Genomic DNA, 27,251 nt, shown 5'->3' with positions numbered 1-27,251 from the left:
CCGGATTGCCTGACCCTAGTTTCCAATTCTTTCCACCTCTACAGCACCAACCACTTCACTCTCACAGGTGTTTGCACCTGGAATTTAGAAGAACATCCCAAACTCTTCCTGTTGGAATACTAAAAGCTCTGCTCACCTCAGCCTCCAGTTACCCAGCTTTCTCATGCAAACAGCTCATACTACAAACATGCTTTTGCCTCCACAAAGACAACATCTAAACCTATTCATGGAGTGACGTGGCCATGGCTGCGCAGAGAGAGCCGGGATCCCCAACCCTCTATTTCTCCAAAACACCTTAAACACTTCCAAACACCAAGCCAAGTATGGTTTCGACTCACCAGGGAGGTTTTGCCCTCTGGCTTATTACCACTAAAATCCTGGAGCACCAACAGGTTTGCCAGTTCCCTTCTTGTGCAACGAGCTGCAACAGCCCAGCCGTAGGTGCGGCCACGCCGGCGCGTAATTAAAGCCCTGAGCCAGGGCTGGCTGCGATGCTTGTATTGGCACCATTGCAAGATCACCGAGATGGATGTGCAGCATGTGCATGGTCTTGTGCCTCTGCTTTTCCACCTCCTCCGCAGCAATTTAGGAGGTGCGGCTCTTGGCAATACATATTTGGATAAAAAAGAAGAAAAAATCCGGCTCAACACCATCCCGCCGCCGTTGGCAATGTGGCTGAGGGATCCTGGCGCAATTCGGCAGCAAGCGGTAAAACCGACTTCCTGGGCAGAAACCCAAGGGAATTGGGTTTGAGATTGCCAATTTGCAAACCAAGACTTTTCCCCCCACTTGCTTTTTCCGTGCATCCCACTGCCAGCGTGCCTCTGGTGGCCCACAGCCTGCAGCGTGTGTCCCCGAGCAGCACAAACTCCGCAGGTGCCACCACAAAACCAGCACCAATTCAGGCGAAGTTCCCCCAGGATTGAAGCAACCTGGAGGCCAGCAACGAGATTGATTTGGAGGGATCAAGTAATCCAGCACAGAGAAGTGCGGAAGCTCCAGCTCAGCCCCACACCAGGGGTGCAACCGGGTGCTGCGCGGGGTACACAGGGCAATTGGCCATGAGCTATGTGAGGCAGCCAGTACACACATTCCGGCTCCCCAAACTCCAGCATCCAGTCTTGTTCATGGATATCTTCAAGCTTTCCACGTGGCAAAGGCACAAAACACATCCCAAAATCCAGCACATCACACAGTACAGGCAGAGGGGCTGCATCATGACCCCAAATCAAGAGACTAGTCCTCGACCCCACCTTGGCTGGAGGCTGGTGGCAAGGAAGGGCTATCATTTATGACCTGGGACTATGTTTACTTTGGAAATGTACTCATTACATTTTTCCTTGCTCCTTGGTATGCTCTAGCATTTACCTCAAAGAGAATCTGGCGTCTGCAATTGCATTAATCATCTTCCCTTTGGCAGCAAGTGGAAGAGTTTCTGAACTGTACTTGCAGAGCAGAGCCACAAAAACTGTTTAGCAAAACACGCTCATGTAATCTATTAAAAATTAAGAAATCTCATTAGCATTATTAATTTGAAGCACCGGAGTCCTTGCACTTCGATGACGAAGCATCATGCCACGGTGTGATATCCAGATGTACTGTCCAGAAAAAGAGCTGCTACCTAAAGGAACTTAGGACAGAAGAACTGAAAAATAAGGAGCTAAACATGGACAATTGAAAGCATCTACAAAGGCAGGAGTCAAGAAAGAAGATGAGGAAAAGCTGGAAACAGAAGAGTAGGAATAGAAGTGAACTGATTTACAAGGCAGTGCTATAGGACTGGGTCAAGCAATGGCTCTGCATATTACCCATGTAGCTCAGTCCACCCAGACATGGAGTCACCCATCCCCATCCGATCACTGCTGTCACCTGAGGCATCTCAGGATAGTCTTGATTTTGGGAGCTGATGTTCCCAGTGACAGCAGAGCAAAATGGAACGCTTCGTATTTCCTCTAATGACCAAAACCAACATAATTACATCAAACTGAAATTTTCTCCTTAATTTTTGCTCCCCCAAAAGCTCTTCAGATACAACCAGGATGGGTAGCTCTTGCTTGCTACCTGCTGGCCTTCAACTCTTCAAGCTCAGGACACTTAGTGACATCCATAGAATCGTAGAATCATTTCAGTTGGAAGAGACCCTCAGGATCATCGAGTCCAACCATAACCTAACTTTAGCATTAAACCATGTCCCTAAGAACCTCATCTAAATGCCTTTTAAACCCCTCCAGGGATGGTGACTCTACCACTGCCCTGGGCAGCCTGTTCCAATGCCTGACAACCCTTTCTGTGAAGAACTTTTTTCTTAATATCCAATCTAAACCTCCCCTGGCACAACTGGAGGCCATTTCCTCTTGTTCTATCACTTGCTACTTGGGAGAAGAGACCAACCCTGTCCATGCTACAGCCTCCTTTCACAGGCAGTTGCAGACAGTGATAAGGTCTCCCCTCAGCCTCCTGTTCTCTAGGCTGAACAGCCCCAGGTCCCTCAGCTGCTCCTCATAACATTTGTGCTCCAGACCCCTCACCAGCTTCATCGCCTTCTCTGCACTCTCTCTAGTATTTCAATGCCCAAAACCGAACACAGGATTTCAGGTGCAGCCTCACCAGCACCAAGTACAGCAGCACAATCACTTCTCTAGTCCTGCTGGCCACACTATTCCTGATACAAGCCAGGATGCTGTTGGCCTTTCTGGCCACCTGGGCACACTGCTGGCTCATGTTCAGCTGCTGTCACCAACACCCCCAGCTCCCTCTCTGCCAGGCACTTTCCAGCTGCTCTTCCCCGAGCCTGTAGCGCTGCCCGGGGTTGTTGTGACCCAAGTGCAGGACCCAGCACTTGGCCCTGTTGAACCCCATACAACTGGCCTCAGCCCAATGATCCAGCCTGTCCAGATCCCTCTGTAGAGCCTTTCTACCCTCCAGCAGATCAACACTCCCACCTAATTTGGTGTAACGTACTAAGGGTGCACTCAATCCCTTCCTCCAGATCATTGATAAAGAGATTAAACACCCGTGTACTAGCAAGACCCACCAAGACAGAGCCTTAAGGGGAACGGCAATGGTCCCAGCCTTTCGGATGCCAGCTGCTAAATGCAGCCCTCAAGGCAGAAGGATGTTTCTCAATGCTTGATCAGAAAACCCGTAGTGGTGTCACGGCACCCAGGAACATCTGACATCTTCTTTTGTGACTCACCATGTGCAGAAACCAGACTTGGACAGGGCCCAGGCCACAGCATTCGTGCTCCATTTAAGTAAGCAGAAATGTGCCTCTTCAGAAAAGACCGAGACTTTGTGCAATGTCTACGCTCAGTCAAAAAACCCTGGACATCCATCATTGCCCTACACTTGTAAGGAAAAGAAAAATCAAAGGTGGCTGATGTTTTGCTCCTTGAGCATGCACACAAGGAAAGCCCTCGAGCAGTGCTCCCAGCCTGGGGACCAAAGCGACAGAGGCTGTACCAGGCTACAACTCATGGCACCAAGGAAAACATCTAGAGGGAGATTTCAGGTCATAACCCAAGAATTCCGCTTGGGCATGGACATACCTGCTCAAGCCACGAGTGGAGCTTGCAGGTAGGCTCAGGTGTGGTGGTACACAGGCATCTGCCCAGCTTGCCTCCGCTCCTGAGGAAACTCCCCGAGGTTTTCTGCTTTTACATTGCCCAGGATTACCAGCAGGGCTGGAGAGCAAGCTTGCCCTGCCCCTGCCAGGGAACCCCGCCGGCCCTCCATGATTTGCACAGAGCATGGGTTGAAGTGAGGTGAGAGTGTTGCCAAGGGAGGGGAGCCGAGAGGCTACAGCACCACCCTTTTTTTTTAATTGTGTTAAGCTGCTAAAATAAATAAATACATAAGTGAATAAAATCCTGGCTTTGCATTAAAACAACATTAAAGTGACTTCAGCCTATAAAAATGGGGTAATGCAGGAGGCCCTGGGAAACATTACCATACCCAACTTTCCCACTTTATATAGAAAAAGAGGGGTGGGGTTCATAGACTGGAACTTTTTAATGACTTCAGGTCATGTTCCCAGCACCGAAAAGAGCGCCAGAAACAGCCACTGAAGTCTGAAACCAGGACCTGGCTTTGCATGGCCTTCTGCATGGCTGCAGAGAAAGACCCAGATTAAACCCAGCTACTTACCAGCTGCATGTAACACCTGATGCACAAATGGGACTGATTCATGCTCCCTTCCTCTCTCCTGGACTGAGAACAACCCCTGGTCCCAAAGCACCACTTGAACAACGGTGATGAATGCTGGAGCTGGATGGTGGTGGCAGCTCTGATGGAAAACCTGGCATCATCCCAGCTGAGTGCCCGGACACCGCGGCTGTGGTGTGTGGGATGTGCCGGATCCATCTCATCACACTTGCCCCTTCCTGGGGGCCAAGGGGCCTCCCAGTGTGCTTGGGAACTGTGGCTGGGACCTCACCAAGCCAGTGCCCATGGCTGGGACCATGGTGGAGCTCAAGGAGACCACCTTGATTGTTCCTAACCCAGGAGGAGGGAGCAACAGAGGGAGGGGATCGGCGCCAGGATCCTGCCTGGCACCGCTATGGGTCAGCTTCCACAGAGGGTACCAGGGACAAGGCCACACAGCTCATGTGGGAGCATCCGGACTGCTCTGGGGACACATCCATCAGCACAGCGAGCAGTTATTGGCCGAGCAGTAAAACACGGAGATAACAATGCAAGAGGACTCCAAAGCCTAAGCCCACAAATGCCTTCCCCTCCGTCCTATCTGTAGCGTTCACAGCTCAGTCTCAGGGATGTCACAATTGCAGTGGAAAATCAAAATAAAAAGGCTACGTAATCCAGTTTGTAAATCCCTTGAAAAATACAAAATCCTCTCTAAAACGGATTACAGAGATTAGAGATAAAAGTTTCCTGGAAATTAAGAATTGCATCTCAGCGTTACTCCTCTCCCACCCTCCCAGAAAAGGGAAAAGCTGTGGGGGCTCATGCTCCACACCATCCCGCTGCACCCCTCCTCAGCCATCCCCCCAGCCTCGGGGAGCAACAGCAGCTCCCTCCAGCCCCGTAAAACAGCATGGCTGTTTCTACCTGATTTTGCCCTAAACATTATTTTGAGGCATTATCTGCTGTATTTACCTGAGCCTAGGGGCAACGTGCATGGGTGGTAGGAAATCTGCCTGCATCAGGGAGAGGAGATGTCTGCCAGCCCCCTGCACACTTTGTGGTCCATGTCTTTTCTGCACAGGCTCCACGGGATCGTGCCCTGTGCTGCTGTGGTTTTGTGAGCTGCAAGAGCTGCAGCCACACCTGTGGGTGCCCAGTGGAAAAATGTCCTCTTAAATCAGGGTGGTCTTCTAAAAATCGAGATGTTCCACTTGGCTGTGCCAATAGTGACAATGTTATCAACAGAGATAGGTCAAACACTCATGTGCTGATGATACCAAAATATTTAGTGGGCATGCTATTAATATTCTGACAGATTAAAATCTGCATTTTGTTTAACATTTTGACATAAGTAGCCACAGTCAATGGCAGCAGGACAATTTTCTGTTGGGAATTTTTATTTCATGAGAGTTTTTGTGCTTTCGTTCTTATTTGGAACAACAACAGAAAAGATTGCAATATTAGCATTCCCGGCAGAGCACGCATTCAAGTTTCTGACCTGTTATTGCTCAAGGACTTCTGCAGCTGCAGATGCCTGTTTGGAGCTACAGTTCGGTCACTTTGAATGATGCTCATAGAATAAGGATCAAAACACAGCTTGATCAAAAGGGCATTTTATGAACGTTGCAGCCCAAGTTAAGTGCTGATTTGAATACTTACATTTGCCCTTATAATAGCTCAGTTCTAATAAAATTAACACTCTTTTAAATAATGCACTCTATTTTTATTTATTTCATGGTTTTGTGCCTTATAGCTTTGAGAACATATCCTCTCAAATCCTTTCCATCACTCTGGGAACATCTGGATGTGTTAGCATCTGGAAGCCAACTTCTCCAGAGGAATAAGGAGGGGTGCTGCTTTCGATCCTTGCTCCACCTGCTCAACTTGAATTTATCCACCAAAGGCTGTTTTTTCTGCCCCCTTCTCCCCGCTGAAATAAAAAAAAAAAAAGCTAACACAGACTTCTTTTCCCAATAGGAATCACTACTGTAAAATAAACAACTAAACACTGAACTAAAAGCACTAGCAGCATTAAGGCTCCTTTGAAAAGAGACAACAGAAAAAAACAAAGCAGGGGAAAATTCAGTCTCTTTTCTGCATTTCACTGGCATGTTAGAGGCAAAATGAACTTACCAGTCCAGGACAGGGGACGTCTTATTGGTGTAATACAGCCGGTTAACTGTTCTTTAGAGATATTCATCTCAAAAGCCAGAACAGAAAGAGCATTTTCCCCCCTTTTATTTATTTATCTTTTTTTGTGCCAACTCACCTTAGCTGAAAAGCACATTGAGATTGTAATTATGGGAAGGCCTCATCTAGTAGATTTGTAAACTCAGCTATCGGCTTGAATTACTGGAATTAGCAAGGCTAATTTAATGTCACTGTTCAAAATAGCTCAGATTTGGAATTTCTTAATGGCCTTAGGAGAAGGAGCCTTTATGCATACTGCAATCTAGGCTTCATTCTTAGACTAAATTCCTTCTCATAGATTTTGTGAATGCCCTGTTTTGTAGCCAATACAAACTCTGTCCAGTAAAATAATGTAAGGACTCAGAATGAAAAGAGATTAGCTGTTCCCTGCTCCTGTTATTTTAAAGCAGAAATAACTTTGGCTTCCACTGATTCATAGACAAAGCTTGAAATGCAAAGCATGCTCAACTCCAGATTCAGCATGAAAAGGACCTTAAAATATTCCCGAGTGCAAGTAATGGACTTATTAGAGGGAAGAAAGGAGGCACTTTTCACAGAATCCCAAGCTCTTTAGTCCTGTCATATCAATAATCTTGCTTAAGAATTTCATTCTATTTACATTTCTTTCCATTTCAAATATTCTGCCTGACTCCTATGAAATACAACATTTAAAACGTTGCAACGCTTTTAAAGTGTTAATTAATTAATACAACACTTTTAAAGCGTTAATTTATTTCTCTTAATGCTCAGTGGCAAGTGGGGTAAAACGTCTGCAGATGATCCAAGTGTGAGCAGGCGCGATTGCGTCAGGACAGGGTGTGACAGGGAACAATGCTGTACAATGTGCAGTTTTACACCTGACAATTGATAAATGAGGATATAATTTTAAAGACTTGGTTAAAAGCATCTTCTTTAAATAATGACAGTTGATTGTGCTGGAACTCAACGTACCTGCAATCTGTTCTCCTTTCCTTTATGTTTAATATCCACAAAAACAATGCTGACAGTGAGAAAAAAAGGCTTTATAGATATAAGGAATGCAATCTGCCTGCTTGTCCCTAAGCTACCAAAATATATATATATATATTTTTTTCTTAAACAAAGTTTTCTTAGTTTTTGCATGATGACTTAATCTAAAACCAGCGCTAAGCAAGTAGTAGAAATTTTGCTTCTTTGTTTGAAGAAATGGCTGAAAAACAAAAGTATTTCATGAACAAATTACAAAAGCCTGTGTAGAAACATCAGGAAAGCAGATGGAGATGTCCCTGATCACTGCTCTTTAAGGAGCAAGGGGAGATTTTTTTCTCCATTTTGCTCCATGTCCCCGCGACAACTTACACCAGTCAGTGGCATCATAGCATGGAGAGGAGAGAAGCATAGGGATACATCTGCCCACAGCCCTCCCCAGGATGGCACCATCAGAGAGCAAAAGACCCAAAAATACTGTGATACAAGGAGCAGCCATCCTGGGATGGGCACACACAACATGCGGTACCAGCCAGTGCTGATTTTCACAGACCCAGCCGTGTGGTTTTTGTCTGGAAAGGTGAAGTATAGCGATGGCACGCTGCCTTTCACCCAAAGGTCTCAAAGCACATTGCAGGCGTTAATTACACCCTCTGCTTTGGAGATTAATTAACCACTCAAGCCTCATGGTCTCCAAGAGCCGAGCACAAGCCTCCATTTACTAACAATGACTACTGAGCTGAGGTTGCAACGAGGCTTCTCGAGCACCGATGGGTGAGCTGGGAAAAGCACCTCTGAGCACCCCGAGTCACTTGGCAGCAGTGGCCTCTTCCTCCTGGGATGCTTTTAATTCCTCCTTGTCCCCCTGTGCAGGTAACCACTGGAGGTTTTGCTCCGAAAACACTCCTTATGGCAAAGCATGGAAACCAGAGAGACCAGGGAGCCGTGGGGACAAGGAGCAGTCCTGTCCCACAGCCATCTTGCAGTGCACCCGCTCAGCCCCTGTTCCTAAGAACATTTCAAGAAGTCTCCAACATTAGTGATCATTTTTCCTAATGATGAACTCGACAGCCCTGATTAGACACATCCTGCATCCATGTGCCAAGAAGCAACAGAACTCAAATCACCCTCATCGCTTTCACATGTGCCACTGGCTGCTGTGTCACCCTTCTCAGGCTGCAGAAGATGACCAGGCTGCCTTTTTCTGCCCATCCTCCCAAGCCATCCAGCTGTGAGATATATACGTATATATATACCCAGCAGCTCTGCCAGCAGGGAACTCCTGTGATGCTCTAGCAGGGAGCGGTGGGGGCTGAAACCATGACACTGTGGTCACCTGCCTGGATGACTTCATGTCTTCTCAGAAGTTGGTTGAACCATGTTTCCAAGGCACAGGTGCTAAGCAATGAGGGATTTAGATGAGCAGCCTACAAACCCACAAACATTCGCTGTCACTGTTTCTTTAGCAACAAATACCTGGATGAAATAGGTGGCAAGTGCATTAAAAAAATATCATACCTGTGCAACGGAGAGCTGGAACATGAAGGGGGATTGCCAGCTAACAAAAAGTGCTGGCTGTGCTGCAGCTGCAGCCTGGGAAACCCATTAAGACCACATGGGGTGTCAAACTGTATGTAACATGAGTGTTGGGCTTGCCGGCACTGTGTGATGGCGGCCCCGCTATGGAGCCGGGCGGAAAGCAGCTCCAAAGAGACCGGAGATGACAAGAATTTCTCAGCATATGCCTGCCTTTGCCTCCCAAAAACTGGGAGGAGCAGGTGAACGGGCACAGCCCCCCGAGGGAACGCAGAGACACGGCTGGGTTTGCAGGGCCCTGGGAAGCCTGAGCTGCGGCTCAAGGCTGAGAAAGCATGTCCCAGCCCCGGCTGTGGGATGCAGAGGGGCAGATGCCCAGGGAGGGAACCCTCGCAGCGGGGTTTGCTATGGGGCTGCATCTGTTCACTTTGCTTTAGGGTCAGTGCAGTCCCGCAGCTGTCCAGTCTCCCAGTGTGGGTTTCAATGGGATGGAAGTGATTTAGGAACCTCCAGGCAATCCCACACAGTGGTCCCGGTTACCCCATATCCTACATAACAGGAGCTGGTTAAGTATTTTTACAGACAGGTTTCTGTTCCTTAACATACGCAACGGGTCAGAGTTAGTCTTACTGCTATTAGCAACCAAAACAGCTCTCAAACTTTTGCTTCCCAACCCAAGCACAGCAGTTCTTTTCATTTAATGTGTAGAAATACCTCCTTGCTACATCCTTATTTTTGGAATTTATTTTATCTTTTTGTTGGTACGTGGAACCATTTTTCTTTTTTCAACATTTTCTAATGAGTTCTGGCAGTGGGAAGTTGTTTGTAAATCACACAAGTATTTGTTTTACTGGAAACATCTGCTTTAACACATTTGTCTTGAAAAAACATTTTTTTCTTTTTAAACAAAGGTATTAAGCTGCAATGTAAATTGGGCACATCTGTTTATGAGTCACTGCAATAGCACTGCCTCCAATGCACCAGATCACATGGATCTCCAGGGGCCTGATCCAGCAGAAATTAGAAACTTACAGCTCGCTCTGCTCCCTTTTCCGGCACTACTTTTCCTAGAGTATTGCTGCCTGATTTAATAAACTAAGGCCACTAAATAAGAAAGAACCATTTAGCATCTGCTAATAGCATTAACTGTCTGGCCTAGCAGACACTTAACTATCAGCAAGATACTTAAGCTGGTGCCCCACTCCACAGGCACCCCAGATCATCTAGCTCCAACCCCCATGCCACGGGCAGGGACACCTTCCACCAGACCAAGTTGCTCAAAGCCCCGTCCAACGTGACCTTGGACACTTTCAGGATGGGGCATCCACAGCTTCCCTGGGCAGCCTGTTCCAGTGCCTCACCACCCTCACAGGAAAGAATTTCTTCCTTATATCTAATATAAATCTACTCTCTTTCAGTTTTAAATCATTACCCCTCACCCTGTCAATACACTCTCTCATACAGTCCCTCCCCATCTCTCCTGTAGTCCTCCTTTAAGTACTGGAAGGCTCCTATAAGGTGTCACCAGAGCCTTGTCTTTCCTAGGTTAAACAGCCCAGTCTGCCCTCTGTGCTCCAACCCCTCGATCATCTTCGTGGCCTCCTCCAGAGCTTGAGCCTCTTTCAGTCTTCACAACGGCAGAAATGAAGCTACAAGTGCCAGGAAGGGAAATTGAAGGCAACAGCGCATCAGATGTTCCCTTCCAGCTGGGACCGGAGCACAAGCCAGACGTTTGCCCTGAGAGAGAAGGCGAAAGGAGAGCGTTTTGGGTATAAACGCATTCTTTCACATCCTCTGCGTTTGCCTTAGCAGATGATTTATGTGGACAAGGGAAGAGGAAGCGATATTGCAGGCTGTGTTCTGCAGTAACTTTGGGGAGCACACGACTATTTTTTTTTAATTTACTCTTTACTGGAATGATCTACCCAGAACCAGAAAAGGATGAGCAAACGTACTGAAGCTGCAGAGTAGCCAGCAGAGAGTTATCAGGGAGGCAGAGGATATTACTCAGACTTTGATAATAACCACCAGCTCCCACCTGCCAACTCCAGTCTGCCTAACACAAAAAAGTCCAAAAACAAGCTGCAGCAGATGTCTGCCTCCCCACGCAGGAAGCGCCTCCAGTATCCATGGGACACAAGCAACTCCAAAATAGCTTCGAGTCCAACAATTTTACAGGGACTCAAGATACTGAATTAAAACAGGAAAGAGGTGGGGGGAGAGGGGAGCAGGCGGGAAGGAAAAAAAAAAAAGGATGTGTATCACATTGCAGTTGTAATTTACATTTGAGAAATCCTGCCGGGACTCCTGCGCTGCACTGAGATGGTGACAGATGCCCAGGCAGTCTGTCCAGCTGCCAAACCCGACACAGCCCACAGCAAGCGGGGTCCCACTGCAGCCAGCAGTACCTGCCGCAGCCATACATACATCCCTGCACATCGTGGTGTACATGATCACACAAGGGAGCAGCCGGCCAAGGGAAGCAGCAGCGCACAGGGGCCCCCAGCAAAGAGCCAGCCCCAGGGCAGGGCTCCGGGCACCGGCTCCTGGCTGCTCAGAGATGGGATACACAGAAAGTGCCCTTGGACGAAGGAAGGTGCGGGAAAAGGCGCTGCTGGGTTTGCGTTCTGATCCGCGCTGGGCGCTGACCCAGCCTCCCATGGGAGGGAAGGGTAGAGCATCGTCCCAGGTCCCGCTGGAAGCGAAGAGGAAATGAAAGGTGGGAACAGACAGCAAGATGTTGTCAATGGCCCCAAATACCATTGAAGATATTTTCTTAAGCAACAGAAGCTGGTCAAAATGCCAGATTTCCATTCCCACAGAAAACGGGGAATGTGCTACTGCTACAAAGCAGAACAAAGGCAAAATGTGTCCAGGTTTTCTGTTATTTTGTTTGTTTGTTTGTTTTATAAAAAAGCAAGCTGACTTGGGGATGCCAAAACATACCACTCTAACAAAGTCATTTAGATTCATTACAAATTCATTTAGATTTCAGGGTTTTTTTATGTGATATAATTAAAAATGTAATCTCAAGCAGACTTTTAGACAAGAAACCGCTCTTGAACGAAAGCTGACAGCATTACCTTGCAGTACAGACAAGCAGGCTGCTGCTGCAGTTCCCTGCTCCGGGAGCAGAGGAAGACCTCTCAGTTTTTTTCCCAAACAAATAATCCCATCCAAACCCCCAGTGTGCTTTATTGCATCCCGATTCCAGCAGAGAGGCATTTTCCAACACAAAGTCTTCCCATCAGAAAGTTTCCAACTTGCCATAAAAGAAACATGGGGGGGAGATTACATTCTGAGGTCAAGCTGCTTTTTGCCCCAAGTGAGACGCACTATAGACCCAGGGAAGATGGCAAGGCCGGTAAACTCCAGAAGCACTCGGCTACTTGAAATTTGCTGATATGGAAGAAAGGCACCTGGGCTCTCCTTAGAGCCATGAAAGCCCTGGGGATGGACGGCGAAGGCAGAGCGCAGCCGCCACGCGGGAAGGAGGACATCTCTCCTCCAGTTCACAGCTCATCCATCCCAACTGCGCAAGCAGTCAGGGATCTGCTGGAGCTCCACCTGGGAACTGGAGGAGCAGCACTGGGACAGACACACCTGGTTCAGTTCATGTTACTCCTGGTGTCAGCCCCGGCAGATGTGTGTGCACGAGTCAGGGCTAATGCACACCAGTTGGAGAGAGCTTCATCCTGATGGATGATGAATCCCCCGTTTCTGGAGCACACAGAGCGGCGTTGACTCGGCAACCGATCATGTCCTGGTAATACACTGACTGACGAGTGATTTGCAGCACAGAACCAAACACACACTATGTTCACTTGCAAAACAAGGGGTAGGGAGAAGAGGGGAAAAATGTGGATTAAAAACGAGTCTTGAGAGATTTCTCTGGAAAAGCATCCCTCTCCCTCTTTCTGCTATCTTTTTGGCAAGGACTAAAAAGATAGGCTGTTTTCTGGGCAGGTCTGTGTTTCCGTCTGCTGGAGACCATCAACGACCAGTTCCAGGCTCCAGGATCAGTCCCATGCACACGTCCAGCAATGTGTTTTCCTCCAACCAGGCTACAATCCACGAATTCCCAGGGAGCATCGCTGTTTGGAAAGATTCAGGCATCTTACAGACATTTAACTCAGAGCTTCATTCAGTCAGGCTTGATTAGTTCATAGATACATACTTTTATATATATTGAAAGATGTAAAAACTAATTTTCAAGAAAGTGATGCTTCTGTCTGCAGCAAGTAGGAACCTGTTGGATCCCAGGGAAGGAGATCACTGCTGTGTGGGCTTTCACTCAACCACATCTGAGCAAGCATCAACTCCCCAGAGCTTTCAGTGGTTGCTATAATGTGATGCTGCAACTCGCACTGCTAGGTTATTGCCACAATCTCCTAGGTAAAAACAACCACATTTGTTCAAATTTGAAGAAGGGAATCAAGAGGTCAAGATTTTTAAGTCAGTCTGAAGCATTTCAGTCTTTTCCATCTTCTCCCTTTTAGGGCTCAAGAGTGTTCTGAAAGTTTTACGTAAAAGTTTTCCAGTAAGTGTTGGCTTCCATGGTCCACCTGAAACATCACCTGTTCTCTTGGACACCTGCCTCAGGGCAAGATGATGGACAGATGATGCAGCAGCCACAGATGAGAGTCCAAGACCCTCTCCTACGCCCTTTCAATGAGACAGGGCTACCCGGCTTCATTTTGTGTATACAGTAGTCATGTAGTTGTATTTCCCCAAGATAAATTCTCAGTAGACACATGTTGAGCTCATTCCAAGCCAAGCTGTGTTTAACAGTCCTTGATGGACCTTAGCTCCATCTTCTTGTGTCTTTGACTCCATGTAAGCTTTCAGTGTCCCCACCATGGGATGTTCCTCCTGTTCAGTCCTTGTCACTGCCTGTAGTCAAATTTCCAGCAACATGGGGGCATGTGCCAAAGGAGCCCAGTCTTACCTATCCCAGTCTTGCTGATGGCTCTGGTTCCTGAGTACCACCAAGCGGTAGCACAGCTCTGGTGCTGTCCCATGTCTGCTCCCCTTCAGTGGTGCCCAGGTAGTCAAAGACACCTGAAGTATACACAGATATAATAAAATCACAGACTAGTTAGGGTTGGAAGGGACCTTCAAAGCTCATCTAGTCCACTCCCTGTCATGAGCAGGGACATCTTCACTCCGATCAGGTTGCTCAGAGCCCCGTCCAGCCCGGCCTGGGATGCGTCCAGGGATGGGGCATCCACCACCTCTCTGGGTGTGACAGATGTACTTGACCCCCCCCAAGCAAACCAGCAGCAGTTTGGTCAGGCTCCCAAGGAGGTGATGACAAACTGCAGCAGGATCCCAAGAACCATGAGCTAATATGGGCACTCAGCACCCCCTTGTCTTTGCACCAGAGCTAAGGACAACAAAGTGAGGTTCACTGATCCTGCAGTTCAATGGAAGGAATCTCAGCTGGACCAGCCTGTCCTGGACCACAGGAGAGTGGAAATGTCACCAGGAGAGAAGGCAGCCCTTCTTCAGACATGGCACATCCCCCATTTTCTGAGGCTAGGAGCCACGACAGCCACAGAGCAAGAGAGGCATGGTCCAGCTCATGCCCACAGGATGGGCCCGTGATGTTTTACAGCTGAGTGCTGGCACACCGACACGAGTGTCGGGCACACGCATTGGCCAGCATGGCTGGGACACCCTCTGAGACCAAAGCCTTCTCCTCAACGCCAAACAGGGCTGCACCCTCCAGCCTCGTTTATTACATCCCCGTTATCACTCTTATCAGCTTACCTGCAGTAAGGCATTAGTAAAAGCCAAGCCACTCAATGAAAGGGACACTCTCTCCTACGTGAAAAGTCAATCAACACGTTATATTGTTATCAGGCTTGCAGACAAACCTGTCTTTGTACAACAAACTGCCCAGATATAGATGCCCTGACTATCAGTGTAAGGTTATCTTGTCCGTCCATTAGCAAGTAGCACCTGGTCTGCTTCTGTCTGAAATATCCTTTTATTTACCCTTAAAAAGAAATCCAGTTAAACTATTTTGTCTCTCCAGAACAAGAAACAATGTGTGTGTGTATATATATATATATATATATGTAAAAGTAAGTTCGTATCCAAGTCAGGAATTGTGTTTCCCAGCTTTGGAAGAATTCGCATGTTTTCAGCCACAGAAAAACTGATTCATCATCCTTTAAACATAAATATGACTATCACTACTGCAACGGGGCAGATTTTTGCATACTTTAAATTGTTTTGATGCGTTCAGTCATGTAAAATGCTACACTCGGTAACAATTTAAAGATACATTAGCTTCCAAATTACACTGTTGAAAAGGATCTCCTTAGACGCTCTGGCATAATATAAGCTGTACAACTTGCAACCCAAATAGAAGGTAAATCTTTTGCCAGCAGACTGGCATTATAAACATCTGGGACTGATAACAATCAGAGTTTTACAAAGATTTTTGTGCATTTATACACATACGAGCAGAAGCATCATCTTGTCTGACCTTCAGTGTGCCTCCAACACCTCAACCTCACCCAGTCACCTTAGACTGAGCCCAAGAACCAGCTTCACTGGCACTGATCTGGGCTTCCCAGAGAAGGATGTTAGGCCAACATCTGCTCACACTGGGAATGTGATGCATGTGATTTATGGATATGAGAGTATCAGGGATTTACATGCCCTCCACTGATGTGGCTTTAAAACAACCGATACATCATTTTTTGCTTTGGGTCAGAATGGACTGAGGCAGTAGAATTCAGCTCCTAAACATATCAGATACAAACTGCTCAGATCGACTTTAATCTGCAACCTCTAAGCACAACACTGAAAAAGTTTTTTTTTTTTTTAAAAAAGATGCAAAATTGAAACCAGAAAAACAGGAGCATGTGATTAATATGTCCAGTGGGTTTACTTGCTGATTTCATAGATATGTTTTTTTGCATATATGTACCTTTTCTCAAAGTGCAAACTGATTCTCATAGATGAATTTCTAGTTCTTCAGTTGTGGACTTGCTGTTTCTTCGGAGGAACTCACAGCACAACAGTTAAAAGAACCCTTCAAAATGTATACATTATGTACAATGTGAGGCCTGGAAGAGTCACAGCCGCACAAAGTGCCAGCTGAAGGATAATGTGAAACAACCTCATCTCTGAAAGCCACCAATAATTTTCCCAGTCTGTCAATTTTTGCTGACGTCAAAAGCAAATTAATGAACTTGCCATTCAATTAGAGCTTCAGCCAACTGCTACATGTGACTCCCTCTCTATCTTCTAGCTTGTATTTGAATAGCAACAAAGAATTCTTGACTTCCAACCAAATATTCATTAAAAGGAGAAATTTCAACAAACACAAACACTTGAAACAGAAAAGCAATAATCAAGCTATCGCACTGTTTTAGTTGGTACCATTCCAGCTTTTCCATCAGGATAATCTAGCTCACATTTGGCCTTGACATTTCTTTTGCCCTGGGACAGGATGAATGTCTTGTCAAACGGTACGCCTCTGCGCTCCTCACTTCACTCAAGCATTCAACAGCTTCCTCCTTAGGAAAAAAAATATATGTTAAAAGTCCTAAAGCTTTTAGCTTCCCTTTAGGAAGGATGCTGGATCAAGCCAACACAGCTCACCCTGCCGCCTGAGCCAAGGACAGGGCACCTCTGCTGAAGGCTGAGCAGAGCCACGTACAATAAATATTGATACTGTACGCATGATATTTTTCAGTAGGACAATCCAAGCCTGCAGGCTGTCTACTGGGGAGGCACGACGGCCACGTGGCCTCACGCCGTCAGCAAATGCACACAGATGGGGACGTTTTGCACCTGCAGAAGGAGTATTTTAAAAGTCAATCAGGTATTTGAAAATGTCTTTCTCAGCAGACAAATGAACATGGCAATGAAGCATCTCTCCAGACCCAGTACTAAATCGAGCAGTATCAGTAGGTAGGAGCTGCTCAGATACAGGCACCCTAAAGGCATTTGCAGAGAAGCAATCACCATGATAAAGGATGAGAAGACATGATCTTGTAAATATTTTAACAACTGTTGGTCTGTCTCCCAGCAAATGTACCAAGTGAGCCCTGGCAGATGCCTGAGCACTCCCAGCTTGGGAGCGTCCCCGTTTCCAGCACAAAAACACACTTGTAAGGAAACTCCTGCAGGAATGGGCTGCAGAAACCAGGAGGACTGCACCCAAAGCGACCCTGCCTGGCCCTTGCACTGCCACTATCTCAAACGGGAAACCCGTTTGCTTCCCAAAATGAACTGCATTTTGCATGCCCCATGAAAAATCAATTCACGTGTCATCGTAGCAGCAGCACCTCCTGCTCCCTCCCACAGCGGGGTGGGGCGGAAGGATCTCAGACTGAGCACCTTCAGAAATAAACCTGGGAGAAAATGGGGTGATGAGAGGAAGGTTACCAAAGGCGGAGCTGCCAGAATGACGTCTCAGCACTGAGAACTCCAAAATGTGGAATGGTTTCCTGGGACATTTGGAGATATTAAAAAATGGAATAGGATGCAAGTTGCAACTCACAGAGGTTCAGAACAGCTTCCAAAACCACAGTGTGAGGCAGAAACCAGCAGTGTCCCACACCGTGCTCACGCAGGCCACAGCCACAGGAACACGGCAGCCCCTTCGCTCTGGGGATGTGGCAGCCACAGATGTCACCCACTCCACAACATGCCTATATTCCCCTTTGGAAGCAACACCACCTTTGTAACTTGGATAAAGGGCTTACCAACAAATGGTTTTTCCACCCGCGAAGAGAACACGCTCAGCCAGCAAGAGGTGACATTTAAACCCACAATTTAAAAAGAGCTCTCATAGCAGCCCTGCCAAGAGGATAAACCAGCGGCAGAGCAAGCCAGAAGCTACTGAAGAGTTAAAGATCTGGGTAAACCAAGGGACACGCTGTGCTGATCTTGACTTTCATCCAGCACCTGGCTCCAGCATGGACCGCTGGACACCCGTACAGAGGTCCAGCCCCCCCGGCTGCGCTGGCAGCACATGGAGCAGCAAAACTTGGGGCTTCCCCGGGCTCAAACTATGAACTGCCTCTCTGCCTTAGAAATAATGAAGGGAGAGCAGAAAGGCACAACTAACTGCAGCACAAACAGCCAGAAAGGGGAGCTGTTTTACACATGCAAACTTGCAGAGCCATCTTTACATATCTTTATTGCACACATCTATCCTCACATATCTCATGGGATGAGGCCAACTTCCCTTCCCAGGACAAACTATTTCTACTTAATTCTGCCAAATCCATCTGTTCCCAAGACAACTTTTGTTACTGTCTAACACAGATATTTTGGAAGGGTAAATCTTCTCCTCATTCTCCCACCCTCCCCCTTGCTGGATTGCTGAGAACATTTGCTGGGTAATGTGCTCTGGCCACTATAATGGATTATTTCCTCCCAGCAAAGCTTGTGAGATGTCCAGGCACACAGCATCCCCACAGAGGTGAGCTGGACCACACCACCTTGCAAATGCTGCAAAAAGCCAGCGCCTCCTCGCCCCCAGCTCCTGCAAAAGCCGCCCGCCCGGTGCAGGAGCCTCTCCAGCACCCATGTTTTATTTTCAGGCTTCCTGGCAACGAGCTCATCTGTTATAAGTGGCATCTCGAGTGAGAACGCCGGAGGTGAGCTAATTAGTGGGTGGCTGTCTGGAGCGGCAGCGAAGCGCCAACCACCCCGGGCTCTGTTTGCTTTGGGTGACTGATGCAGAACGGCCGATCCCAGTGGTGTGCGAGCGCATGTTTGCACCATACAGCCTGGAAGACATTTGCACCAACTCGTAATTTGGGGGAAAAAATACTATAATTTATTCACAGGCATGATTTGCTGTTGGTGTGGAATAAATACATGTGCGTGGATGTACACAGCTCTATTTTTAGAGCTACACGGCCAGGGTGCTGGCTCCACAGTTACTCGGTTGACACACAGGATGGGCTCCTCTCCGAGCTGTAAGATTTTCAGTCCTCCCCCTTATTGTAAACATTATCTGCCTTCAAAATCCTTAATGTGTTGCAGATGTGACAAACAATAAAAGACGTATCATAAAAAAAAGCCTGCCATCTCCACGTTTCCCACTGGGGCAACATAATAATGAATTTATTAGCATATAGCGCTCACCAACATATGTTTATAGTCACTCACAAACTTTTGACTTGACAGTTTACAAGTATGTTTAAATCATTAAAAGTTTAAGTTGACTGTCCAGTTATTACAGGCTCATTATAAATAGGAAACAAAGGTTACATTTTATACAACAGGCGATAAATCAAAACTAGTCTGTATTCGAGACTGACTTTTTTTTTCCTTTTGCTCTTTTTTCATCTCCACATTTTCAAGACCTTCTGAGGGGACATCTTGGTGAGGCCAAGACCGAGCAGCTGGTTGCAGTTAGCGAGCAGGACCAGCAGCACCCACACCAGAGCGGGAGAAATTTCCACTGCATCCAAGAGATGCAAAGACCCCGGAGGTGGCAAACTCTGCCAATGTTTTCACTCAACCACCAGCCAGACGCAGCGCCAGCCCAAAGGACCCACCTCTCCACCTCCCCAAGGCATCACCAAGTCCATCCGCAAGGCACCGGCAACCCTCTCCAAGGGAGAACTTCCCCACTGCCGCCACAGAGCCAACAAAACTTCCCTCTAAGCTGAACAAAGCCTCTAGGAAAAGGCAAGCAAAGCACCCAAATTGCATTCCCCAACTGCAAACCTCTGAGGGTTGACGGAGGCACTCAGATGCGCTCAAAGGGGGGTTTTGGGTTTGACCACCACGCTACAACATGCACCCGCCCCAGCCATCCAACCCTGTTCCCGCCTTAATGCTACAGAGCATCCAGCACAGGATAAAAACAGAGTCAGTAACTCAATCCCAGTCCTTTCTGCCTCTATTACGGCGTAACCACCTTGGGAAGGAGAGAGATAAAGCCGCACTAAATGTAAAAGTTCATTTTGTAAACTACTTCCAGATTCCAAAGCCTGGCATCATTTCAAATCAGCACACTAACCTAAAATTTAGAATTTGTGGAAGGACGGGGGGTGGAATGTGAAATGGCTTCTGTTCCCTTTTATTTTGTACTATGCACATGTGATATGATGGAAAAAAATTAATTGAAAAATACCCTTTCAAAGTAAAAAGAAATATCATTCTCTAAAATGTTGAAAGTGAATATTTCCACACCATCAGCAACTTTTCCTGGGCTTGTTTCCAACATAGAACTTGAAGACAGTCACAGTTTATATCCAATAGCAACCAAATAGGATTCTGTCACTGTCAGATCAGCTTTGCCTTTCTGCTCTAAAGCAAAACATGCACAAAAAAAGAGCATTACAGCAAGTGAGGAAGCACCAGAAAGTCTCCCTGGCCATCACAATGGCACAGCTCATTGTCCTGCAAGTGCAGATGATGTCTAAAACCTGTGTTGGACAAACCTCGCTCCTGGCAACTTGAAAGACTTAACCTGTCAGGAACACAACGCCCCAAAGCCACCGCTGCTTTAAAGTTAATATTTAGCCATCCCGTAGCAAAGGCAGCAGCAAACACCCTCCAGCAGAGTAGCACAGGGAGGACAAGTCCTCTTTTCCTATTTCATGTTCACATACCGCAGTGACAAGAGAGGTCTAAATTGCTAGACAGGCAGGTTATCGGGGAGATCAATACAGTGATTAAACTAGCCTAGAGAGACAGAAGAAGGCAGAAAGGATTATTATGTGGCTTTGGATGTCACTGATTATATTATGGGAAAGGCTATAAGAGGAAATCAGAAATACATTAAAAATAGCATAAAGGTGTGACACAAGGATCATGGAAAATGAAACACATATCTCTGCTCCCAACTCAGGACAATGCGGATCACCTGTATTTCTTTAACGTTCACTTTGATATTTAGTTCTTGGATGAAATAAAGTACATTTTATCCTATTCCAAATTCTATATTTCTCTTTCAGACCTGGGCTGGAGAACTTAAAAAGTATTTTCTTTCCCTTATCCCATATTTGAATATATGTATTTTATATATTTTACATAATGTGTCAATAATCTTTGATATGAAACTGGTGTTTAATATTTCAGGTCTCACTTCATTAAGGATATTTTAATTATCCCAGACCAATGGAAGGGAATTTATAAACATCTGTGCTTCGTTTAAGAGCCCAAATTTGCCTCTTAAATTTCAAAGCTGTAAAGCTGATTTTATCCAGGTTCAGTTGTCTGGTCTCTCAAAGAGCAATGTGCAGCACTGGAACCAGCATTAATTGGGCCAAGTCTCCAGCCTGCAGACCCAGGTGCAGCAGACACCTCTCATCCACGACAGACACAGCCTCAAACCACCTGGTCTTGCTCAGGCGAGCAAAGAGGATGATGCTGCTGAGCTCCACAGAGCCAGCAGGAGGATGACAGTGGATATTGGGTCAGGGAGAAGACACACAGCAGCAGCATTTGCAACTGCCCAAGTCACAACCAGTCCTTTGCTTCCTCCTCCTGACAGGTGACCATGTACTACCTTATTAATAACGTAGCCTTGAAGCACTACGAGTACTTCATGGACCTTTTGAAAGCAACTGAAGACATGACTCTTACTGGCAAGCCATGCAATTTTAGGCTCCTGAGTACCTAAATCACTTCTGAAAAATAAGCCTGAGTTATTTGTAAAAAATTACCATGAGTCTCTCAACTCTTTGTCAGAAATAGCTGTAATTTGCTGCAGTCACACGATCTTTACTGCCTTCCTGATGGACTCCAGAAAGCTGACAGGCTCATCTCTAAGCTCATGAATGTGGGCAGCAGTGGGAAGGACAGAAGAGGGCGACTCTGGGACCTACAACGGGTTTGCAACCTGCCTTGAACATTCTCCCATAAGGTTGCCCTCAACACACCCGTGTAAATGCGCCCAGGGAGAGCAGTTGCATTTCTTCTCCAGCTGCTGTCTCAGCCGGCGCTGAGGCCAACCTGATGATGCTGAGCGTGAACAGCGTCTGAGCCACGGAGAGCATCGGTGGTGCCTGCAGCGAGCAGACCTGAGCAGACCCCAGAGAGCAGCTCCCTGCACCAGCACCAAGACCTACAACCCCCAAAGGGGCATTGCCGCGGGACCACCATCCCCATCACCTGCTAAGAACCGGAGCTGGTTCCTCACTCGCAGATCTCCATTCCCAGAGCCTTCACCACATTCATCTTCATCATCGCAGTCCCCACTCTCCTCCTCCTCCTCTGGGGTTTTGCCTGGAGCTTTTCGGCGGGGCAGAGCCATGCCTTTGAGTAGCTGAAAGACACCAGGTGCCACAGTCATTCAACAGCTTCCCTCCACCCTCCCCACCTCTTCATCCCATGCTTGCAGGGGGATTGGGTGACAAGAAGGGGACAGGGCTCGGTGGAGCCAGGATGGTGGGACAGGACCCCTGCACGCTCTTCATGCCAAAGCAGCGACGAGCTCAGGTTCATTCACGGACAAAGCTCCTCAGTGAGCATCACCTGAGCTGGAGCACATCTACCAGCCCTGCGAGAACCCAATACCACCCACGCTCAGGAGTCGGCTATAAAACACGTGTCCAGAGTTAGACCAGACAGGGCAAAAACCAGTAGCAAAAGGAAACCCTGTCCAGGGATTCTCACAGCTTACACGAGCTATATCCCATCTGAGAAATAACATGTGTGAAAGGAAACAGCAGATCTCTCAGGTCCGTAGGGTTCCTCACAAAAATAACCTAACCTAAAAATCTCATTCCTCACTCTTGAAGCACAGGGGATGCTAGTCAAAGTTTTTGGGATAACCAAGCGATGCAGTGACAGGATCTTTTAAAGGATGTTTTAAAGATGAGTCCTAAATAACAGTGACAGGTTGCACATTCCTGAGATGGCGATTTGAACCCCTCCACCAAGCACAAGGTCAGGACGGCTTTCCAAACACGGGTGGGAGCTCCCAACCCTGCCCCTTCACAGTGCACAGAGGAATTAGACACATTTTAAGCTATTGGCTTCCTCTTCCTGCTGACTTTTCTGATTTTCTTGTTGCTGAAAGCAGCCAGCTATTTCATCATAAACCCAGATCCACTTTGAAAAGGAGTGAGTCAGCCAGTTAATATATGCTGAAAATTTCTATCACTATCACTCTGCTGTTAAAAGTCTTCTTGAATTTAATCTTGGCCCTAAAAAAAAAAATAATGAAAAGGATAAGTAACAGAGATGATATTGCAAAATGGGAGCTTTCCACATACTTCAGGGGTTTAGTTACTTCTGTCTATTGCAGCAATATGCGTGCCTTTCAAGGCATTTTTTAATATCTGGAATCTAGGTTATATTTTTAAACTATTAAGCTAGCCTTAGAAAACAGTTTCTAAAATATTTAGCCGCTGAAGTTTATACAGCCTTGGAGGAATGCTTCCAGCATCTGGTTCCCTCTGTCCACGGCAATGTCCACATACCTTAGTGTTTATATTAGAGGAGCATAACGTAATCAAAACCAAATGGCTCAACATGAGACCCCTTCAGGTTCCCCTGGCTGCATCAAACAACGCAGCAAACCTCTCCTTGGCACGTGCAAAGGTCCATCCTGAGCGACAGCCCTGATGAGTCCTGCATCCACGGCAGGAAGCAAAATGCAGCTCCTCTCCCTGCAACTCAGGGGATGCCTGTCTGTGGTCTTCAGTAGGCTTCAGCTCAGACTATTTCAGTTCACTTTTCAGGAATTGTATTTGATTTAGACATTTACAGGCCTTTCCCAGAATACAGCGTAACCACAAAAAACAACAAGTAAACACACAAACAAAGGCAAATGCAGTGCTTGGGGTAGCACAGGGAAGACCTCACACAGGAACTGACCATGCCAACTGCTCAAGTATTTACACCATTGCGTACTGGATTCCTCTCCTCTAAATGAAGTCCACCCCTAACAGCAGCCCCCGGCACAGAGTGTGTCAGCTCGAGGTATAATGAGGGTTTCCCACACACAGCATCTAGTTACAACATGTATCAGTTTGGACCCATTGCTCCAGTGCATCCAAGCCCACCATGGTGGAAGGGGACCGCGACTGCTCAGCAGCAGGATGCTCAGTCCTCAGCAGGATGCTCTGGGGATGCTCACCCCTCTGCATCCAAGGCACAGCTCAGAGGCACAACTTTCATTACTTACTCGAAAAAGCAGAGGAACTTTCTGGCAGAGAGAATTAAGCTTTGGGATATTTTCAGATTTAATAAGCTCAGTAGGGGGCGGGAGAAAATCAGGATTTTTCAGTTGTGTGTTTTCAAACATTAAAATTACTGAGCATCTCTTGTGTTACTACATTTTTCTTGGCACGCCATAAATTAGCAGCTTAATTTTTACATCTTTGTAGCCACGATAAAACAGGAAATTTCTGAAAAATGCCACATGGGCCCTGACTTTGGATTGAGTGCATGTGACATCCCTGTGCCATGCTGCTCCTTCCTCTTCCAGGACAAAAGCTCCATCCTCAGCCACATGCTCCCCAGCTGCTGATAAACACAGGGAGGTTCAATCAGTCAAATTTTGCAGCTGGGTCTGTTAGAAATGAAACCCGTCACACAAAACCTACTGGCACCATTAGCAGAAGACCTGGCATGGGGTGGAAATACCACCCTACTCTGTTAGTGCCTCCAGACCCAGGAACGTTGTTGGATGCCTTGGCTTCGGTCGGAGCAGCAGCCACAATCCTGCTCATCGACAATTACACAGCCTCCCTGATGGCCTGCATGCCTTGTGAAATTATATTTGGTGGACTGAACATAGATTCCCCATCCTTAAATAGCAAGTGGAGCTCACTGTACCCTGACATTACAGTTTATTCATGTCCTGTGGTTTAAAACCTATGGTAAGAGGCAGAAAAATACATAGTCCGGTGATCACTGAAGTAGTAAGTAACAGTGACATAGCTTTAACTTAAACACGATTCATCCAGCTGTAACAGTTTACAGACATATCTACTCTTCTGTGCTAAACCATAATGGCAAAAATACACTATCATGTACCCAATGTAAACTAGAGCGCTAATTGCGGGAGTCACTGCGCACACACATCTCTAAGGTGTCTGCAGGGCACTCATATCCCACCTACACAACCACCATGGCAAGAAACTCCCTTTGCTCCTGACTACAAGGTCCACCACCTCAAATGTGCATCAGCTTTCTTTTCAATCTCATCCCTTTTGAAGTCGTGGCCCCCCGGACAGGGAGGGCAGGGACTGCTGTGGTACCCACACCTACACATCAGCCGCCAGAGCATCAGCACGAGGGACACCAGGCAGTCCCGGCTGGTCTCCATATACATCTTTATTACTTGGCTTGTCCTGTGGTCTCCCTACAGCTTAAAAAACAAGCCAGCTGGGAATGGCGTGCTGAGCCTTTCTGCAATGAAAGCTCCCCAGGGCATCTCAGCATGATTTACACAATTATTCATAACCGTACAGTGACCAGACAAAAACAGATGCGGCATCGTGGGGTAATGACTCAGCTGGATTTGGACAGGCCACCGTATGTTGAAATCTTTATAACTCCTCATTCTTTACAACCACTTTACTCGGAGCTCACCATCCCACCAGCCCACTGAGCCACCTGGTCTTGTTTTTCCAATTTTAACTTAAACAGTGAGAGCTGCAACATACTTTTTATCATTAATTTCCCATCTCTGAAAAGAAATCAGCATTATGTTTCTTGGACTAGAGTTTAATAGCTGTTTTCTCCTTTTGGAAACTATGCTTGGGGTATTGCAAATATCAATTTGAGTAATACCCCAAATTGTGCCCACAAATTCAGATAAAATATCAGCAGTGAGCTACAAGCACGGTACTCCTTTAGGGCAGAAATCAGCCCTTTCAACATACTTCAAAAATATGTAAAGTAAAGAGAACAGTGAAACAGATTATTACAGGGAATAGAAGACTTTTAGAAAAATATTTAATTCCTTCATGAGTTTAGGGGAGAAGTCTGATTGATATTTGTAATCTTTTGGTGGACAGAGCTGTCATTTAATTTAGCTTGCATGACTGAAAGAATTTAATAAAAGTGTTCCATAGAGTTTTGCAGAAATTCTTCACATGTTTTTAGTAAGCCTCTGGAATACGATCAAACCTAAAAAGCTGGAGAGGACGGAGACTGGACTTGCAGCTAAAATAATATTCAGAATTGTAATATGTGCTTAATAATCAAGTATTCACATACAGCAGAAAAAGTGCTTTAGTGCAGAAACTCCCCCGGATCCCCAGCCGCGTGTCCAAGTGCCGCTTTGCTGCATCATGAGAGGGACCCTGGGAACCGAACCCGGCAGTGAAAACCAGCCCCTGGCTCTGCTAAAAACCTCTCGAAACTCAGCCAAACCCACCAACTCAGGCCTGTCTGCAAAACTTTGGGATGCCTTTCTTCAGGAGCCTCGGTGAGGAAGAGTCTTGGAGGAGCAAAGGTGTTATTTCCCCTTCCGTCACGCAAGCCACTCACTCCAGCCATGTGCTTTGGGGTGCCCGGCACAGACGCCGCGGCACTTCCCACACAACTCCCAAGATTCCCAACCGGTCACATTTTTTCTATTTTAAATTCCAGCCTGCTGAAAATATTGGTTTTGGGGGCGGAAAAACTAGATCTTATGGCCAATCCTGACCTTGAAAACTGCAATAGAGCGTAATTTATGGATGGCTTTTAAATCAGGGCAGCATCATGGGAAACGTGCAGATTTTCACACGATACTGTTCCCTGTTAACAGCTCATTACAATGTACAGAAGTATATTCCCATTATGAAATACAGCTGGGGTTGTTTTGCTTACGAAAGTCATTATCTGATCACAAGCAAGAATTGAGGAAAGGAACCCATTTTAAAAGGCTGAAGTTGTGGACTTTCTAAAAACTCATGTGTTTTGAATTTTGTGGCCTGATCACACACAAGCATGCAACAGGAGAATCGATTCTCTCCACTTCCTCTGCTTATTAGCCCTGGAAATAGCATGGAAAAAATTATCTTTTATTAGCAAATACTTTCTTTATTATTTAACCAGCCCTCATCATGAGAGGTTCCCAGCTCCATTCACTCCATCCTTTCTGTGGACGGGGGCCTTGGTGGCGCAGGAGCGTGCACAAGCAGAAACTCAAGGCAACATCAACAGCATCATTTTCACTCAGCTCTTTCCAAGCTCTAGAGAGCTTTCTCTCTCTCGGGCGGCAACAAAATGCAACACATATTAACAGAGAAACTCAGTGTTCCCTGGCACCGAGCACCAAATGCCATTGAAAAATAAGGATATTTAAAACTTATTTTAAAATATCTGTAAATCCAGGATTTGTATTTCTGTCTTGCAAGAGCAGGCACATGTGTGCGCAGGCAGGCATGACTGCTCTTCCGACCACAGCATTAGCCCATGGACAGAAGAACCCATTTTGGCAGGAAGACACCCAAAATTGTGGTTTTCTTATGGCCCTTCCA

At 46.6% G+C, this 27,251-nt stretch overlaps 1 protein-coding gene across 1 annotated transcript in view; it reads right to left on the bottom strand.

Annotated features, from left to right (window-relative positions):
* GPC3 (glypican 3) overlaps positions 1-27,251 on the bottom strand; it is a gene marked incomplete at both ends in the record, with an annotated part of 149,630 nt that overhangs the window by 4,807 nt on the left and 117,572 nt on the right. Inside the window, one exon of the mRNA XM_080352559.1 lies at positions 21,940-22,093. Coding sequence (XP_080208685.1) covers positions 21,940-22,093 — 154 coding nt within the window. The remainder of the gene's footprint in view (positions 1-21,939; positions 22,094-27,251) is intronic.

Source organism: Nesoenas mayeri (genome assembly GCF_963082525.1).
Source record: "Nesoenas mayeri genome assembly, chromosome: 13".
In the NCBI taxonomy this organism is placed as follows: domain Eukaryota; kingdom Metazoa; phylum Chordata; class Aves; order Columbiformes; family Columbidae; genus Nesoenas; species Nesoenas mayeri.
This window is presented reverse-complemented; position numbering and strand designations above follow the sequence as displayed.